General features: G+C 32.6%; 1 protein-coding gene across 2 annotated transcripts in view; it reads left to right on the forward strand.

Moving 5' to 3' along the window:
* Positions 1-805: 805 nt before the first annotated feature.
* LOC134279950 (multidrug resistance-associated protein 1-like) overlaps positions 806-19,308 on the forward strand; it is a 29,725-nt gene continuing 11,222 nt past the window's right edge. Inside the window, exons 1-21 of one of the 2 annotated variants that reach the window (XM_062762359.1) lie at positions 806-862; positions 1,271-1,378; positions 1,657-1,839; positions 2,393-2,515; positions 2,815-2,943; positions 3,188-3,313; positions 3,751-3,812; positions 4,446-4,583; positions 5,163-5,192; positions 6,539-6,787; positions 7,448-7,640; positions 11,195-11,381; positions 11,839-11,972; positions 12,260-12,397; positions 12,836-12,982; positions 13,286-13,370; positions 13,499-13,565; positions 13,837-13,963; positions 14,251-14,427; positions 16,171-16,338; positions 18,762-18,948. In XM_062762359.1, coding sequence (XP_062618343.1) covers positions 1,343-1,378; positions 1,657-1,839; positions 2,393-2,515; positions 2,815-2,943; positions 3,188-3,313; positions 3,751-3,812; positions 4,446-4,583; positions 5,163-5,192; positions 6,539-6,787; positions 7,448-7,640; positions 11,195-11,381; positions 11,839-11,972; positions 12,260-12,397; positions 12,836-12,982; positions 13,286-13,370; positions 13,499-13,565; positions 13,837-13,963; positions 14,251-14,427; positions 16,171-16,338; positions 18,762-18,948 — 2,686 coding nt within the window. In that variant the 5' untranslated portion in view covers positions 806-862; positions 1,271-1,342. The remainder of the gene's footprint in view (positions 863-1,270; positions 1,379-1,656; positions 1,840-2,392; positions 2,516-2,814; positions 2,944-3,187; positions 3,314-3,750; positions 3,813-4,445; positions 4,584-5,162; positions 5,193-6,538; positions 6,788-7,447; positions 7,641-11,194; positions 11,382-11,838; positions 11,973-12,259; positions 12,398-12,835; positions 12,983-13,285; positions 13,371-13,498; positions 13,566-13,836; positions 13,964-14,250; positions 14,428-16,170; positions 16,339-18,761; positions 18,949-19,308) is intronic. The other variant, XM_062762360.1, reaches the window with a different exon arrangement.

Genomic DNA, 19,308 nt, shown 5'->3' on the forward strand with positions numbered 1-19,308 from the left:
ATAAGGTAATGTAATTAACACATCTGTCCATCGAACTCAACTAATTGCAATGACGATTTGTTTGAAAAAATGATGAGAATCCCCTCAGAAGAAACCTTGCATTTCAGCTATATAATATACAAGAGATTTTAACCCCACCCCCCAAAAAAATATTCAGTGGTTCATTTCATTTATATACAATGAATACTGAAAATTTTATAATATAAGATCATGTCAGAATTAAAAAGATATATCTATGTAAGAAGAATGCAGTCTACTTTCGTCGATTTATACATGCAATTTTTAGTATGAATCAGTTACAATTGAAAAAATGGTAGAGAACCAATAAACGAGGTTTTTGGTTTGTTTTATATAATGATATATTAATTGATATTATAATGATAAAAATCATATATTATGGAGACGTACATGATAAATGTATACAAATATAACCTAAAGTTGAGTTTGTAGACCGGCCCTACTGATAAATTATATATTAAAAATCAAAACACAATAATGATTGCTTTGATAATCAATGCTTGTAAATGCATGTAATATTCCCATCACTAGCTTGCAGAATTTCGAAGTATTATTTAATTTGGCAAGGTCAATCCAAATATTGGTTGAAATTAAAAACATAAAACTAATCTTTTTTATAGAATCTTAGCAAAAGTTGATTCGAGTGTTCAAAATTAACAAATAATTTAAAGTATAGAATACACAATATATATAAATTCGAACAATTCTATCAATCTAAGAAAAGATTCTTTATCGTAGTTTTGAATCGGGATCGGCCTACAATTTTTAGTTTCAACCTTTCATTGGTACAACGCAGCCGACGTAAACTCATTAAACAAACGGGCTAGAACGACATAGTGCAACGGTAAGTTTTTATCACCGGAAAAGAAAAAAAATACTTTTTGCAACAGTTTAAGCAGATATATTCAAATCAACATGAGCAAAAATATTGTATAGTGTGTCAATCACGCTGCATTTAGTAGATTATGAAATGAAAGGTCATTTTTCAGAACCTTTTAAAAAATATACCAGCCATAATTTACATGCGACTTTTTGTCTGCTTTTCATTAAACAGAAACTTATTCCAAAATAGCTAAATAAAGCTATTATTATATAGGTAAATAAAGCTATATCGGTAAATTAAGCTATATAGCTAAATATAGTGATTTTCCTGGACCTGCTGAACTACATTCCATCCAAATTTTTCTAATAAAGTTAAAATCTAGAGCACATGGGATAAAAGGAGACTCATTCCTTTTATTCTCTCCACTAGCACTGAAAAAGGCGCAAGGAATGGTTTGAAAACTCAGAGAGATTGTGAAGTTCTTGCAGTCTGCATGCAACCATGGGATTTGAGGAATTTTGCAATGGAACTATATGGGTAAATAAAGAATTTAATTCAAATTAAAAATTTAAAAGCCATGAAAGCAAACTTAAGAACCTGAGCATACATTTAAATGCTTCATTTATATAATATGCTGAATTACAGAATACTTGACTATTGGCAAATATAATGTTTATAAAACTGGCATATAGAGTTTATAGCATTGTGCAGTGTTTGGACTTGAATGCCTATTAAAACAAGTTTTCCACAAATTCATTGAAAATCAAAGATACTTGAGATTGGCAATACAATTGTTGTATTTTTTTTTATTGTAGGATGAAAATTTGTTGTTGAACAACTCCTATCCCCAGTTCACAGAGTGCTTTCAGAATACCCTGTTAATATGGGTGCCATGTGGTTTCCTGTGGCTAACTCTCCCATTTTATCTCCCAGCATTAATGTCTTCAAAGGAGGATGTTACACCACTGCCACTCACTTGGCTAAATGTCTCCAAAAGTGTAAGATAGCATTTCTTATTGCTTGAAAATTTTGCCATTTTAATTTCATTACTTTTTAATCATAGCTGATGTAGTGTTAAAGAAGGGAAGAGATATACTGGTATACTGCTCAGTTTCCAAAGTAATGTACATACGCACTACAATCTCTCAAACATCAATTTCTCAAATACCATAGATATGTTGAAGTGATTTGAAGGCCCCAGCCATATATGTTTCAGTAACTTGAATTCTCAGGTATCTAATTATAGTTCTTGGTCATATCTAAGTTTTGTTTTTGGTCTTACTCTTACCAAGTTTGAGATAACTAGGTTTGAGTACTTTGGTTATATTTAACATATCAAAAATGTCACAAAACTTAAAAAAATTTCCAAGGACTTAAGATATTGAGGTTCAGAATGGAATGTTAATTGTTTCAGTTTGGACTGCCAACTCACTTTGACTAATCAATGGCATACATATTCATTATATCAATGTGCAAGAAACGAGAGTTCAATAGTATTTGCAAGTGCTTATGTTTCCCTCTGGAATAAAAATTATTATTTTTTTTTTTCAGTTTATAAGTTTGATTCTAGCATTTCTTAGTGTTGTGGATCTCATCAAAGCAACAAGTGATAATGAATCTAACCATGTTCCATCAGCTGTGTTTGTTGCACTGGGAATTGAATTTGCTTCATATGTAAGTGTTTTCACTTTACAAATATGCACCTGGTTAGAGAATATCCTTTGATCAATTTCTAAAGTATTCAAGTTACAGATTGTTATAACCCTTAAATCAGATTTGAATGGGAAGTTAATTTCATCATTTATTTCCTTCTCAGTTGTAACGCTGTCAACCTATAACCATTGAATTATAGATGTGTTAAATAATACTTAATAAATATTTTGTGAAAGTTAGTGCAAATTTATTTGGGTTCTATTTTCGAAAAATATAATTAAGCAGTTCTCTGTTGAATAATTTTTTCCACATGTTTTTAGATGCTGTCAGCCGTACTTATACAAATGGAGAGAGCACAGGGGTACATCACATCAGGTGTGCTATTTGTGTTTTTTCTGCTGAGAACAGTGGCTGGAATTGTACCATTTTATACCTTTATAGAAGAAAAGGTAAGCATAAATAATAAATATATGATCAGAATTTGTACTTTACCTTACATAAAAATATAGATAAAAAGGAAAGGGACAGTGTTAATACAGCATAAGACTTAAAATGATATAAAATATTCTATTTATAAAAGTTAAAGGATATTGAAAATTTTGTATGTGTTATAAATCTTCAAAAAATGAAAAAGTTGTGTAGATTTGTAAAAGAAAGATGATAGCCATTTTTTTCACCTCTGTATTTTCCTAGGTGTACAATGTGGATCTGGAGAAGTTTGTGCTGTTTTACATTTCCTTTGGTCTCCTGTTCCTACAGCTGGTTTTCCATTGTATTGCTGAGAAAGTGTCAAGAAGAGGCTATTATGAATTGGGCAGAGTAAGGCAAAATTCAACTCAGAGTTATTGTTAGTGAAAGGGTTTCTTTCTCAATGCAAAAATGGAAGAGCTAAGCAAAAATGGATCTTATTGATCTATGAGGACATATTAGATAGCAAAAATACCTATTTCCGATTATGGAAGCAAAACCATAATTCATAATTGGAATAGCAAATTTTTACAATAAAAAAAACAATTGAGATGAGAGAGAAAATCTGAAATTATGTATACATCACCTGCCATAAAATCCATTGTTCAGTTTTGATAAAACTTTTGGTAAACATACTACTTCATAAGGCTTCAACCTGAATACAAGACAACTCAGTTCTAGGGAAGGAGTTTTACAGTAACTACTAACCAGTCTGTTCTGGTTTTTAATTTTGTGAATGATTTGATTTGTTTTTCCCTTTCCTTATAATGATCTTTTTTTCTCCATAGAATCCATGTCCTGAGATCAAGGCTTCGATCTTAAGCAGACTGACTTATTGGTGGATGAACAGGTGTGTGTTTGTCTAAATACAGTAAACATGTTTATAGTTAACACACTTATGTATAATGAATTAACTCTAAAAGCAAAGTTCTTTTCATTCCTCTTTAAAATATCATGAACACCCAAGATCGAGATATAAACAGTTAATCTTATAACGAATCAAATTTGTACATCCCTGTCACTTTAAGCATGTTTTATTGAAAGAGCAAGTCTTTTAAGCAGTTCTTCAACTTTATTTGTTTATTTGTTTAGGGGATAGCCTGTGTTTTATGGAAGCATCTGTGTCTAAGACACTGCCCCCCCAAAAAACCAAATATCTTCAAATACATTTTTTCTTCTGCTAATATTTGAATTTAAGAATTGTGTTTCAGTTTTTACAATCATAAGATTGTGTGGACTAAAACTTCATAAAGGCATTTTTCATTATACTTTTAAAATGTTCTTTTATAAAAATTTTACCTGGTAACTAAACTCTATGAGGCTTATAGAAAGCTTAAAGCCTTCTTCCGAAAGCTGAAGGATGTAATATATAGCTTAAAGCCTTTTTCCTGATTTTCAGAGAGAATTATTTCATTACTGTTTCACAGAAATCTATTATGAACAAGGATTTGGAATGTTTAAGTGTCTTGTTTTCTTTGTGTAGTCTGGTGATAACAGCCTACAAGAAGGATTTGACCGAAGACGACCTGTTTGATTTAAATCCTCGAGATGCCAGTGATAGAGTTGTACCAGAGTTTGCTGAGCAATGGGAAAAAGAAGTAGCAAAACACAGGAAAATTGAGTGAGTGATCTATGGGATTGTCCATATTGATTTAAAACACTTTTTGAAAAGAACACACAAGAAGACATTGAGACAAAAGTTTGTTTTTAAAAGGAATTTTTGTAATTTTTCTCAAGGTTTGAAAATAAATCTTGATCAAGATTAATTATCAACATTAATAAAAGTATCAATTTTAAAAACAGATTGAATGATGTTTCTTGTATGTGTAATTCAAGTACCCTGCCTGAATTATAGCTCCTTGATTGCTAGCTATTTGTTCAAAAAGTTTATTATTAAATTTTAACATACATGTATGTGAAATAAGTAATTTTATTTTCTTGAACTGTGATTTTCATTGTATATTTATTATATTCTTTATAAGAAATTGTATTGATGTTTGATAGATTTATTTCTTATTTTTGATAAATCTTTAATTTAATTTACACAGAAACATCTTAATCAGGTCTGAAATTTGGAAACAATCAAATAGCCTACCATTTACCTGTCCCACCTGGGTCATTATTACACCAAACACAATTTTTTAAAATCATGCCAGCTTGGCTTTTTTTAAAAATCTTTTAATTTTGCTTCTTGATTTAGGAAAAAAATTCCAAGGTCATCCAATGGGCGGTAAAAATTGATTTAAAAAAAAAAAAATAAATATAATGCTTGTATGATAGATATGTAGATACTAATGGTGTGATGTCAAAATTTCTAACTTTGAAGCCTTTATACCAGCTTTCTTAAACTTTAGTAAATGCATGCTTATCTTTTTTTTAAATTGCATGTAATTCTACACATCATAGAATAAATTTTTCTCACTTCTTTATATATTTCAGAGATGGGTAATGGTTTATTTATTTTTTTATTTTTTAAATTTTGTGATTAGAAAAAAAATAATCTGTTTATCTTGATTTCAACTAAACAATTGCATGTTATTAATCTGATAAAATACACTGTTGCATTATGATTTTGTGTAAAACCTTAATATAAGTTGCTTTTGCAAAAATTCTGAATCATTCAGTTAAAAAAAAAATCTTTTTTCATTCTTTATAAACTTTATTAAACTAGATCGATAGCTTAAAAAAGCTATGGAAGAAAAAAAAAGCAATTTTGCAATAACAACCAGTGACTCAGAGCATGAATTACATAACAGCGATAATGTTATCAATGGATTGCTGGATAGTTCAGTAGGGTGTGCATTTTTTGTCTGACAGGTATGCATTATGTTTGAATCTAGGTCACTAGGTTACTCAGGTGGCATTTGATTTTAAAGGTATAAATTGAAAAAGTTTATTGGATTTATCTAGAGTCTACAAAGTATTGTGTTTCCTTGTGAGCTTCATGGCCTAGTTCCAAACATAATATATGACACCCAACATACCAATGTGTATACCTGATTGGGCCATCTAGCTATAATAATTCAAAACTCATGTAATTATTTTTGTTTAATTTGATGCAGTGTCATTTATCTTATATGGCCTTAATGGTTGAGGGTTGAGAGGTTGTCTTTCATGCTGAGTGTAAAAGCTGAATGATTCAAGTGGGGAGCACTTACGAGTTTAATGACAATAAATTCTATTTAAACCAGTTCTTCAGTATAGCTCTAATAATCTGTAATGTAACATGAAGCACATACTGTAAACTTTTAAATTTACACATGGAAGAAATTTATTGGCACTCTTTGAAAAGAAATAATTCACGTTTGTAAATTTTCTTTGAAAAGAAATCATTCACTTATGTAAATTTTCATCAACTATTGTCTTACATTTTCACTTAGAACTAACAATATATATTTATTTTGCTGGTTTTACTGAAATAACCTCAAATATTTCTTGTAAAGTTTTTCAAGGATTCATTTGAATCAATCTTATGTCATTGATGACTTTTTCTTGTAAAATAATTGATATATGGATCATATACACATCCCCTCAAATTGACATATTTTGAATTTATGAATTATGTTTCTTTCAAAGACAAAATGTCACCTTCCAAGTGGACCGAAGACAACAGCATCTACAGGCCTCGGAGAAGACACCTCTGGTGGGCACCTCGAGGCAGAGCTACTCTACAACCGTGGAGATTAAGGACCCCAGCAAGAAAAAGCAGGATGGGGCCTCACTCTTTAGGGTACTAGCAAGGACTTATGGACCAGACTTCCTTAAAGCCTGGGGCTGCAAGTTCATTTATGACTTGTTACAAATGGCTAGTCCCTCTCTGTTGAGGTAAATTGAATTTGAGAAATTGAAGGAGTGGCTATAAAAGTGGTGAAATTGCATTTTAAATGTATACTTCATTGTATTGTAGTTTGTTCGAGTATTGTGTAACTTTTTGTGTGAAAAAATATCTATGACATTCACAACTAAACAGGAATTTGAATATTTATGGTTGCAAAAGGTTAAGATGTATAAATCAGGAAAAGTTGATAGTGAATATTAATTGCCACATTCCCAGTTTTCAGTTGGTGATTAATGAGTAAGAAATGCAGCATACATTTATTGGTTTACAGCACTTCTAAGACATCTACATGTATATAGCTATTCATTCAGTATTGTGTAAAGTGTATGTAACAAAATTTCAGAACTGTTTTGAATATTAGTGCCATTAAATTACTGTAAATGTATTATATTTGGCGTGTATGATATTTGGTGGAAAATCATGCTTCAACAATTAAGCGTAGATTTGATTTAGTGCTCTCTGATTGTGCTAGATATAAATCTATGATAAACAAGACATTTAGTGATGTATTTGATTTAGTGGACGATGCTTTGCGCTAAAATCGCTAAACAGAATACACTGCTAAATGTTATATGTTTACAGTACTATGCATAAAGTAGATTTCAATGCACTCTATATGTTAATAATTTAATATCATATGTTTTCAGTGTCCTAATTGGATATGTGGAGAGCAAAAATGCCGAGGGCTCCACTGAGTATGCATGGAAAGGCTACGTGTATGCTGTGGGATTTTTTGTCATAGCACTTTTACAATCCACATTTTTTCATCAAAATTTTTTTATTGGAATGACATTGGGAATGAGGATTAGATCAGCTCTTATTGCAGCCATCTATAAAAAGGTAAATTAAAAATACTCTGTGTGTACAGTTTGTTTAACTTTTAATCTATATGCATTCAACGTTTTTGGCATATGCAGTTCAACTGCAATATCTCAAACACATATTATGAATGCCATGTATAAATTGAAATGATTTGGAAGTCCCAACTCCTTATTCTTAAAGTAATTTACCTGTGATCTCTCAAATCCTTGGATATCTCAAAGTTTATCTTGTTCCCATTAAAGCTGAACGTGATTCGTAAAAGGAATGTGTCCACCATTTTTGTTGGGAGAATCGCCTTACCTGCAGACCCTTATACGAGGGGCATTTCAAAAGTTCTGGCAACTGTTTCATAAAAGATTAACCGTTTTACGGAAATTATTGAGTTTGATATCATTGGAAAGATCAGAAAAATATATACATATTGTGACGTCACTTTATAATTTTTATGACGTAATAACTCCGAAAATGACGTCAGAATATAGAATGTTTAGCATACTGACCATAAAAATGACGTAACAAAAGACACAATTTGATAAAATTAAAATTTTCAAGACAACTTTTGCTCATTACTCGGACGCAAGCTAACGGACGCAAATGCCAGTTGGTGGAACGTTTACATAGACTACAATCTATCATATTGTATTTTATTTCGGAGATCTTCTTGTTCTGAAATGGTTTTAGCGAGTGTCAAACTTAGCATGGTTTTATCAAATCTCGCTCAAACTTTTGCGTAAAAGAGACCTAAATGTGAGAAAAAGATAAAGTTGACAATCAAAGAAAAATAGGCGATCATGTTACAAAATTTGATGGCATAAATTCGTCAGGTGTTTTAACCAGATTTGTGGTATCGATGAAGGCTTAAGAGTAGGTAAGTTTAGTGTGCCCTATATTTTGTCGTAAAATCCAAAATGGCGGCAGCGCAGTTGCAACCCAACCGTACCTCCACATATTCGCAAATTTTAATGTATGGAAAATAAATAAGACTTTACATGTCTGACTAACTTATATTCATTTTTTGGATTCAAAAGTCAAAAGCAGTAGTGAGTTTTGGGGCGCCGAAGTTGAATTTGTATGAAAAAATAGGCACAGAATCAAGTCGGGGACAAGATTTAGTACATTTTATTCGTAATCGGTAAGAGTCCTGTTACTCAAAATATATTTCATGAAAACTGCATTAATATACTTCAGTTTAACGAGGCTGGGGGGTGGCAGCCATTTTCAGACTATTTCTATCTCCTTTAAAAGGAGAGCTCCATATAAAGATATAGAAAATGATCAAAATTTAAAACTAAAATTCATGATTTCTTTCTTTGTCAAATGAATGTTGACAGCTTAAGATACCATATCTAAAAAAAATAAGTTAAATCTGGTGGTTACTTTGTGGTTAAATTGTTGACCCCCCAGCCTCCTTAATACAGAACATGTTTTATTTCAAACAATGGAGAGCTATATAAAAGACCGAAAATCCAACCGTATCATGTAAATAAAAATCTTAAATGAATGTTTATGATAGCATAACCGGACATAAACCGTGCTCGTAAACAAACCATACAATGAATAATGGAATTGCTGATAAACAGTATCATAGTCCTACTCTACCTCTTTGCCAATTAAAATTTTCTTTGAAATATTTTTTCAAATAAGCCTTTGGCAGCACTTTTACGATCGTCTCATGTGGATAAAAATGCAACTTTTCAGTATGATAAACATTCTATATTCTGACGTCATTTTCAGAGTTATTACGTCATAAAAATTATAAGGTGACGTCATAATATGTGTATATTTTTCTGATCTTTTATATACTCAATAATTTCCGTAAAACGGTTAACTTTTTATTAAACAGTTGCCAGAACTTTTGAAATGCCCCTCGTATAAAGGGCAGGACTTTGTCATTATTCAGTGTAATCAGTCGACACCGGTGTAGACGGACATATGCTATACAGCACTTCGTAGCAACAATAATAATGTAATACTTTGTCTAATGCAGGAAAGTAAAATACCAAAGAAACTTACAATTATAGTTGTACAGGTCAGTGCAGTATACAAACAACACATATAAACGTAACTGCAATAAAATGTAAACAAAGGTAATGCAAGATAACCAGCACAAACATGGGTCACCATTCCACGCCGATACCCGTGACAATAAAGCAGTCAGGTGTGACGAATCTGAAGAGTATATACCCTGGTGTTGATATATTGTAGATAATTATTCCGAAAATGGCGTATGCTATTTACAAGTCGTGTTCAGCTTTAATTTGTAGATAATAAAACTTCACTGTACATTTATTGTTTAGGATTTGACAATTCTTTTCCCTCGCAACAAAAGTATATATGCATTTTGTGAAATGTTTCAAATTGAACATTACATACATGTTTTTATCAGTATTTTTTCCCTATCTATTTAACTATAAACAGATATACGAGGGTCATTCAAAAAATACGTAGACAATGCTTCTCATCGTCATAAAATTATTACAAGATTATAGATTAACACATTTTCGTAAACATAAACATTTATTTTGTTGAAATGTGAAGTTTCATTCCATTTGATTAAATAGAACTCATGTTAGCCAAAATTTAAACTAACATGTTTTGTTACCACGGAGCACGGTTAACCAACATTGTAACGTCAAAGACAACGTTGAGAAAGTTTGTCAAAATTATAGTAATTTTCTTAATTTCAAACAAGGTTTGTAGCGTCTTCTTCATTAAAAAAAACATAGCCATAACACTTAACACCTAGTTTGCGAACAATTGTACAAATATAGCTTGAATAAGAATGTCATTGTTTTCAAATTTACCATGTAACTCTATTAATTCTGCAACAGTGAAGCCCACATCACGTTCAGTGACGTTCAAAACTCTTTCGACAATATTTTAACCTTAACCTGTTTCTTTGCAGACAATCCATCTTCCGATTCAAACTTGCTACAACTCAAAAACTGTATTTTCCATTTAATACAAATACAAAGATTATTTTTCATACAGATCCTGGTTTATACGGATTTTTTTTTACGTAACGTAACGTAGAAGAAGTTCCCCGATTGTACAGTACAATTTTATTGATACTTTCTGCTCCGTGACGTCCTTTAACGTCATTGTTTTTGGCTTTTTTTAATCAAGTCCATATGTATTTAGAACCTGGTATATCTTTTAAATGGAGCGACATATTACATAACCTGATTTCATTTTAATTAATACAACAATACTTTATTCAAACATGTAAATTTTATTTCGTTTCAGCTCCATTTATTATAGATATTGCTATAAATACTATAAAGTGAAAATTAGTAAATTACTCAATTTTGACGGTGCTCTGTGACCCCATTTTTGCTGTTCTAAATCCTTGGTAATTTTAATAAATATGAAGATACATTCCAATTTTTTTACTCAAATTATTTGAATCTGTTGTTAAAATATTTGTACCAAATTTGGATATAATATGACGTTAAATAAAAAAGTTAGGACAAAAGTCTACGAACTTTTTGAATGACCCTCGTAAAATCAAAATATCTCCTGAAAAATTCATTGAATACAAAACTGCATTTTCCCATGTGGTTTCATTTCAGTCGTTAACAATGAACAATGAGGCGAGGAAGTCTTCGACAGTGGGAGAAATCGTGAACCTAATGTCGGTGGATTGTCAGCGGATGCAGGACCTCAGCGGATATCTGTGGATGTTGTGGTCGGCTCCAGTACAGATCACGCTGGCTATGTATTTATTGTGGATGCAGCTGGGTCCATCTGTACTCGCAGGTAAACAGTGGTCAATATATACAAAATTGTAACTGATAGGTATGATACACTCTGAAAAAAGCATCATAAGTCAGAAATGGAGATTAAGTTTAATTCTTACAAATACAGTTTTACTGTGTTATCCTGATAAACTTTAAAATCTCAAACATCTTGAATATATTGAAGTAAGTTTAAAGTCCCAATCATATTTCTCTATGTCCTTTAATAATAACTCATGTGATACTTAAAATTAATTTTATACGTGAGATTTTTATTTTCACATAAAAAGACTTCTTTCAAAAAATTCATAGTCATGTATATTTTTATTATCTTGTATGCAAAGATTCAATGACTATCTCGTCAAAATAAGCAATTTTACTGTATCTCAAAATTTTCACCTGGTTCCTTGGGTTCAAGACAGTGAGGTTCAGTATAAGAATTGTTCTGAATTTTGGTAATTGGTTTGTCTGTGTTTCAGGGTTGGGATTGATGCTTCTGCTGATTCCAGTTAATGCTGTCATCTCAATGAAACAAAGGAAATTACAGATTGACTTGATGAAGTTCAAAGACAAAAGACTGAAACTCATGTCTGAGGTGTTGAATGGAATGAAGGTAAGTATTAATACTGGCATTTACTTATGTTTTGAAATTGAACTTTGATTTTGATTATATTTAACCAAATTCAAAAATTTTTCTCATACCAACTTCATTTGGAAGGGTTTAGAAAACAATTTTATACATTTAAATAATAAATTTTATGCAATAAAGTCACATATGCATGCAGAAATACTGAACTTTAAAGTTTGACTCTGATATATAGCATCAATAGGTTATTTGACTGTATTCAATCTTTATTGATGAATTGTCTGTAACTGCATGGTCTTAATTTATATTTACAGGTGTTAAAATTGTATGCTTGGGAGCCATCTTTTCAAAAGAAGATTTCAGAGATCAGAGATAATGAAACAAGAATTTTAAAGAAAAATGCCATGTACAGTGCTTTCAGCTCTTTCTCCTTCACAACTGCTCCATTTCTGGTAAATGACAGACTATTTACTGCAGGGGTTTAATTTTTCCTTAATATGCACTGGTCCAAAAACATTTAAGCTTGTAAAATTCACTAGTGTGTGTCATTAAAGTACTTGTCCAAATAAAAACAAATCAAACATTGTTACAGTGTATGCTTAATTTTGATAATTTTTTGATGCATCATAAGGCTATACAGAGAAATTAAAATAATTCTGCAATAGCTGAAATTATAATAAAATATTAAAAAAATTGCCTCAAGCATTTTAGAACTATCTGAGAGGAATACATGTACATGTATTTGCACAATGTGTCAATAAGTCATTAATGTTTTGATAAGTCTGGTGCAGGAAGTGAAGTGCAGCATCATTAAAAAAAAAAGTACACAATTTATTACATCATTCATTTGTCCTTGATAACCCCTCTGACCTTTGCTCTATATTATTCAGGTGACCTTGCTGACCTTTTTGGCCTATGTGTTGACATCAGATACAGGTTACCTTAGTGCCCAGAAAGCCTTTACTTCGCTGTCTCTGTTCAACATTTTAAGGTTTCCTATCAATCTGTTACCCATGATGATCTCCTATGTCATACAGGTAGGCAAGACTATTTCTATCTGATGAGAGATTTAATTAAGGACTTTACACTTTATTCTCATGGTCTCATTATGATTGTTCACACATATAGTTTATAAATAATTTTCGGCAGTTTTGTCAGAAAAATATGTTTTTATTTTTTTTTTTGCTCATCGGAGCTGAAAGCTCAAGTGAGTTTTCCTGATCAACCATTGCTCAGTGTGTCTGTTGATCTGTCCAGATGTTAAGCTGTTTGTCCATCCATCCCTTTGTACATGTATGTCTGTATTTCTTGTTTATGAAATCTTTGATGTCGTTTTTCAGGCTAATGTCTCCATTGGAAGAATATCAAAGTTTTTGAAAAATGATGATTTAGATCCAGATGCAGTACAACATGAGCCAAAATCAGGTATTGTTTTTAAAGAATTAATTATATAATTATATAACACATACATGTATGCTATATAAAAAATAACTATAATTGCATCTGGAATTCTGAAGATATTTTAGATAGATACATAATAAGTTTTTTTGCAGATTCAGTGGTGTCTGTGGAGAATGGCACCTTTAGCTGGGATCCTGAATTACAACCAGCTCTCAGAGAGTAAGGGAAAATTGAAATTTTTAATTTAAAAAACAAGAGGATTTAATTTACTTACATATCACAGAAAAATTCTTTGAGGTAAAAAATACTGATTTGATTAGTTGTACAAAGTTAGTTATACATATAAAAATAAAGATAGTGGATATGTGTGATTTCACTGTACGTTCCATTACTAATAGTGGTGGATCCAGATTTTTATAATTACATGTATCATTGCTGTAAGTTGTTGCTAATATAACCTGTAAGTTTGGGAATTTGACCTGTATTTCAGTATAGACTTTAAGATCCCCGCCGGTAAGCTGGTGGCAGTGGTAGGGCAAGTGGGGTCGGGGAAGTCCTCCCTCCTCTCAGCCCTACTGGGAGAAATGGAGAAAGTCTCAGGCAGTGTCAATGTCTTTGTAAGTCTCTCTTACATGTATCTCAGTTAAAAAAAGATTCTAACTGATAGAAAATTCTCAATCAATCAAAATTTATTAGAGTCTTCCTCTGTAAGCTAATTGTACATTAATATATTAGCACATTTGAGTTTTTTAACATTGTGTATTAGTTTAATTGGCATTTAAATGATTCAGAATATGCTAAAATAAGTACAGTATGTTTCAAGCAAAATTTTCACTTGTTGCAGAAATAATCAATGCTGTTAGATTGTCCAAATATTAGAACTGTTTTCTTCTCTGCTTTGCAGGGTAATGTGGCATATGTTCCACAACAGGCCTGGATCCAGAATGCCACTGTCAAAGACAACATCCTGTTTGGTAAGCCCATGGAGGACGGTAAATACAATGAAATACTGGACGCCTGTGCTCTCCGAACAGATCTAGAGATCCTGACGGGGGGAGATATGACAGAAATTGGAGAAAAGGTTTGTGTCATAATAAAGAAAGTTAAATGTATGTGATTAAATCAAATTGTAAGTTTTTACTGCTACTAATAGGTAATTATATCCCCCGCAAACGAAGTTTGGGGGGGTATATAGGAATCACCTTGTCCGTCTGTCCGTCTGTCTGTCTGTCTGTCTGTCTGTCCGTCTGTCCGTCCGTCCGTCTGTCTGTCTGTCCGTCTGTCTGTGCAATCGTGTCCAGTCCATATCTTTCTTACAGAGGGACATTAGAATCTACTACTCCACACTAAGATTGCTCATGACCTAAGGGTGTGTCATGACCTTGACCCAAGGTCATTTGGGGAAGTTCAAGGTCACTGGAAGAAAAATTTCATAATTCGTGTCCGCTCCATATCTTTCTTATTGATAAACTTGGTAGGTTCTCATTTCACACAAAGATTGCCCATGACCCAAGGGTGTGTCATGACCTTGACCCAAGGTCATTTGAGAAAGTTCAAGGTCACTGGAAGAAAATTTTCAAAAATCATGTTTGATACATATCTTTTATAGATAAACTTGGTAGGTTCTCATTTCACACAAAGATTGCCCATGACCCAAGGATGTGTCATGACCTTGACCCAAGGTCAATTTGGAAAGTTCAAGGTCACTGGAAGAAAATTTTCATAATTCCTGTCCGGTCCATATCTTTCTTATGGATAAACTTGGTAGGTTTTTATTTCACACAAAGATTGCCCATGACCCAAGGGTGTGTCATGACCTTGACCCAAGGTCATTTGGGGAAGTTCATGGTCACTGGAAGAAAAATATCATAATTCGTGTCCGGTCCATATCTTTCTTATGGATAAACTTGGTAGATTCTCATTTCACACAAAGATTGCCCATGACCCAAGGGTGTGTCATGACCTTGACCCAAGGTCATATGGGGAAGTTCATGGTCACTGGAAGAAAAATATCATAATTCGTGTCCGGTCCATATCTTTCTTATGGATAAACTTGGTAGATTCTCATTTCACACAAAGATTGCCCATGACCCAAGGGTGCGTCATGACCTTGACCCAAGGTCATTTGGGGTAGTTCAAGGTCACTGGAAGAAAAATATCATAATTCGTGTCACGTCCATATCTTTCTTATGGATAAACTTGGTAGGTTCTCATTTCACTGAAAGATTGCCCATGACCCAAGGGTGTGTCATGACCTTGACCCAAGGTCATTTGGGGTAGTTCAAGGTCACTGGAAGAAAAATATCATAATTCGTGTCCGGTCCATATCTTTCTTATGGATAAACTTGGTAGGTTCTCATTTCACTGAAAGATTGCCCATGACCCAAGGGTGTGTCATGACCTTGACCCAAGATTATCTGGGGAAGTTCAAGGTCACTGGAATAAACATTTCATAATTCGTGTTTGATACATATTTTTATTATGGAAAAACTTACTTCTGAAAAACCCAGCGGGGGGTATTTTGTCCCGTTTGGACAGTTCTAGTTTCTTCAGAGATTACTTAATCTTTTTCCTTGTGATAAAAGTTAACTGTGTCTGAAATTTTGATGTGATTTTGTGATAAACATGTTATTTCTCATTGCATCACAATGATCAGATTCAGACTTTGTTGAAACTGACACTTGATTAACTTACATGTAAAACTCTGATTGCAAAGCATGGGTTAAATGGCTCTGCCTAGCCATCTATGGAATTGATCAACCTGATATATTTCTGTAGGCAGTCAGTAACAAACCCAATATTAAGTATATTGATTGTCCTTTAGGGTATAAACTTGAGTGGGGGACAGAAGCAGAGAGTGAGTTTGGCCCGAGCCGTCTACAACAATGCTGACATCTACATGCTTGACGACCCTCTGAGTGCTGTAGATTCTCACGTCGGGAAACACATCTTCCAGAAAGTGGTGGGAGACAAGGGACTGTTACGCAACAAGGTGATTATTTGTACAGGTCTTTTATCTTATATACATGTATCATAATTGATCAAATCATTGGGGCTGGGACAATTTCCCTTGATGCAATAGCTCTGACTTTATAGTGCAAGTGATTTAGTGTTTATAATTTTAGTACAGATATATTAGTATTAGCTTTATTCCAAAAAGGAATATATTTCAACAACTATAAACAGGTATATTAATTTTAGCTCATCTGAGCTGACAACTTGAGTGTGCTTTTCTGAGCATTTTGCTCATCCGTCTGTCCATCTGAACACCATTCAGATTTCAAAACCATTGGGCTTATTTTAACCAAATTTGCCACAAAGCATTCTTGGATGAGGGGGTTTAAAGTTTTTTTTGACATACTGTAGATTCAAATTTTATTGCATTTACTTAATAAGAATAATTTGTATGAAATGCTTGTTTTTATGCCCCACCATAAATAGCCAGGACATATAGTGTTTGTCATGTCCGTCTTCCATCCTTCCGTCCTTCTGTCTAGCTGTCCTTCCATCTGTCCTTCTGTCACACTTTGCATTTAGCTCAGTTCAAAGCTCAGTTTCAAAGAAACTACCCAAGATATTTTCATCAAACTTCATAGGATGATAGATATTGATGAGAGCTATGCAACTGCATCAACATTTTTTGACCTTGACCTTTCCTTTGACCTTGACTTCACTTTTCTTAAATTAGTGTTTAGCTCAGTTTTAAACATACCATTCAAGATAGTGTTATCAAACTTCATATGCTGATACATACTGATGAGAGCTATTCAACTGCATCAACATTTTTGACCTTGACCTTTCCTTTGACTTTGACCTCACTTTTCTAAAATGAGTGTTTAGCTCAGTTTCAAAGAATTCATCTAAGATATTTTTATCAAACTTCATATGCTGATACATACTGATGAGAGCTATTCAACTGCATCAACATTTTGACCTTGACCTTTCCTTTGACCTTGACCTCACTTTTCTTAAATGAGTGTTTAGCTCAGTTTTAAAGATACCATTCAAGATAGTGTTATCAAACTTCATATGCTGATACATACTGATGAGAGCTATGTAACTGCATCAACATTTTGACCTTGACCTTTCCTTTGACCTTGACCTCACTTTTCTTAAATAAGTGTTTAGCTCAGTTTTAAAGATACCATTCAAGATAGTGTTATCAAACTTCATGTGCTGATACATACTGATGAGAGCTATTCAACTGCATCAACACTTGACCTTGACTTTACTTCATAAATTAGTGTTAAACTTCTATGCTGATACATACTGATGTAAGCAATTCATCTGCAACATTTTTTACCTTGACCTTTCATTTGACCTTGACCTCACTTTTATCAAATTGTGATAAGTCAGTTTTAAAGAAACCATTAATATTTTTTCAACTTCATATGCTGATACATACTGATGAGAGCTTTTCAACTGCATCAAATTTTTTTTTACCTTGACCTTGCCTTTGAACCTTGACCTCACTTTTCTTAACTTAGTGTTAAACTTCATATGCTGATACATACTGATGTAAGCAATTCAACTGCATCACTATTCAAGATACCGTATAATCCCTATTAACCGCCCCTGCCCCTGTAAGAGCCCCCTTAGGTATTTTCAGTTGTCAGGAAATAAGGGTCCCTTGTACAGTTATTAAAATCAACTAGAATCGTATCGAAAAATTGAAGAAAGTGAAAATAAAACTTGTCTATTAACCGATTTCTCAGTGGAAAATGAATAATCTAGCATAATTTGGATTGATTATCTTCACTTTAAAGCAATATGAGCTGCGTGTTTGACATTGGAATTTTTTTTTTTTGCAAATTTGTAACAAACTAATTTAATGACAGAAAAATAAATCATTTATAAACTTCTGTTGTTCATCTTTGCCATGGAAATTTTTTATTAGCTTTGATTGAAACAAAATTGAATTATTGTCGTCTTGTACAATAATGATCTCTTATATAAAACTGTATATTCGGTTGTGCAGAAATGTTTCTTCTGAAACATTTTTAAACTTTATTGTGGGGTGATTTGTCATAAGGGTTTAAATTACATACAAATTAATCATAATAGCACATTTTACCATCAAAATAAAATTTTCAAAGATACAGCTCATATTGCTTTAAGTAAAGTTAGAAATTATTTTAGTGGTTCCTTGTATTCATTTTTTTTAAAAAAGATTTTTTGAAGGTAAAATATGACATTAAATATCATAAAGAGAATACCAAATTAAAATAACCGCCCCCTTTTTGGAATTTTCTAAGCGCCCGGGGCGGTTAATAGGGATTATATGGTATTCTGAAATTTCATACACAGATTCGAATTTTCATGTTGCATTACTGATATAACCTCGGAGGGGCATTCATGTCCTATGGACATATTTCTACTTCTGAATTACCTTTAATGACATTTCCATGGTTACAGACCAGAATAATGGTGACTCACGGAGTCCACTGGCTGCCTATGGTAGACTCTATCATTGTGTTGATTGATGGAAGAATCACAGAGATGGGCACCTACGATGAACTGCTGAGTCATGATGGAGCGTTCGCCCAGTTCCTGAAGACATACCTGACACAGGAAAATGAGGATGAGGAAGAGGATGAAGAAAGTAAATATACATAGTTAACTAGCATTTTAGCAAATACGGTGTAATACACTCATAGCCACTAGCGAACATGCTTATAATGAATTGACGTTTATAGCAAAGTGACTTTTATTCACTGCTGATTTTAAAAATATTTTGAAGCTAATGGATATAATGAATTACATTTATAACAAAGCAAAATAGCCTGCTCTTGGCACTTTGTTATAAGTGTGTTTTACTGTATTGATGTTTCAGACAGCTGAATAGAAATACACCGTACAAGTAAAATAGGAACAGATTCTGCTCATTTTTGTGGGAGCTTTGAATTAATATTGGGGATATTTTTTTCTGTTTGGTACACATGTACATGTTTTTAAATTTTAT

Source organism: Saccostrea cucullata, unplaced genomic scaffold, assembly GCF_032062105.1.
Source record: "Saccostrea cucullata isolate Sc308-1 unplaced genomic scaffold, CSIRO_AGI_Scuc_v1 ctg1860, whole genome shotgun sequence".
In the NCBI taxonomy this organism is placed as follows: Eukaryota; Metazoa; Mollusca; class Bivalvia; order Ostreida; family Ostreidae; genus Saccostrea; species Saccostrea cuccullata.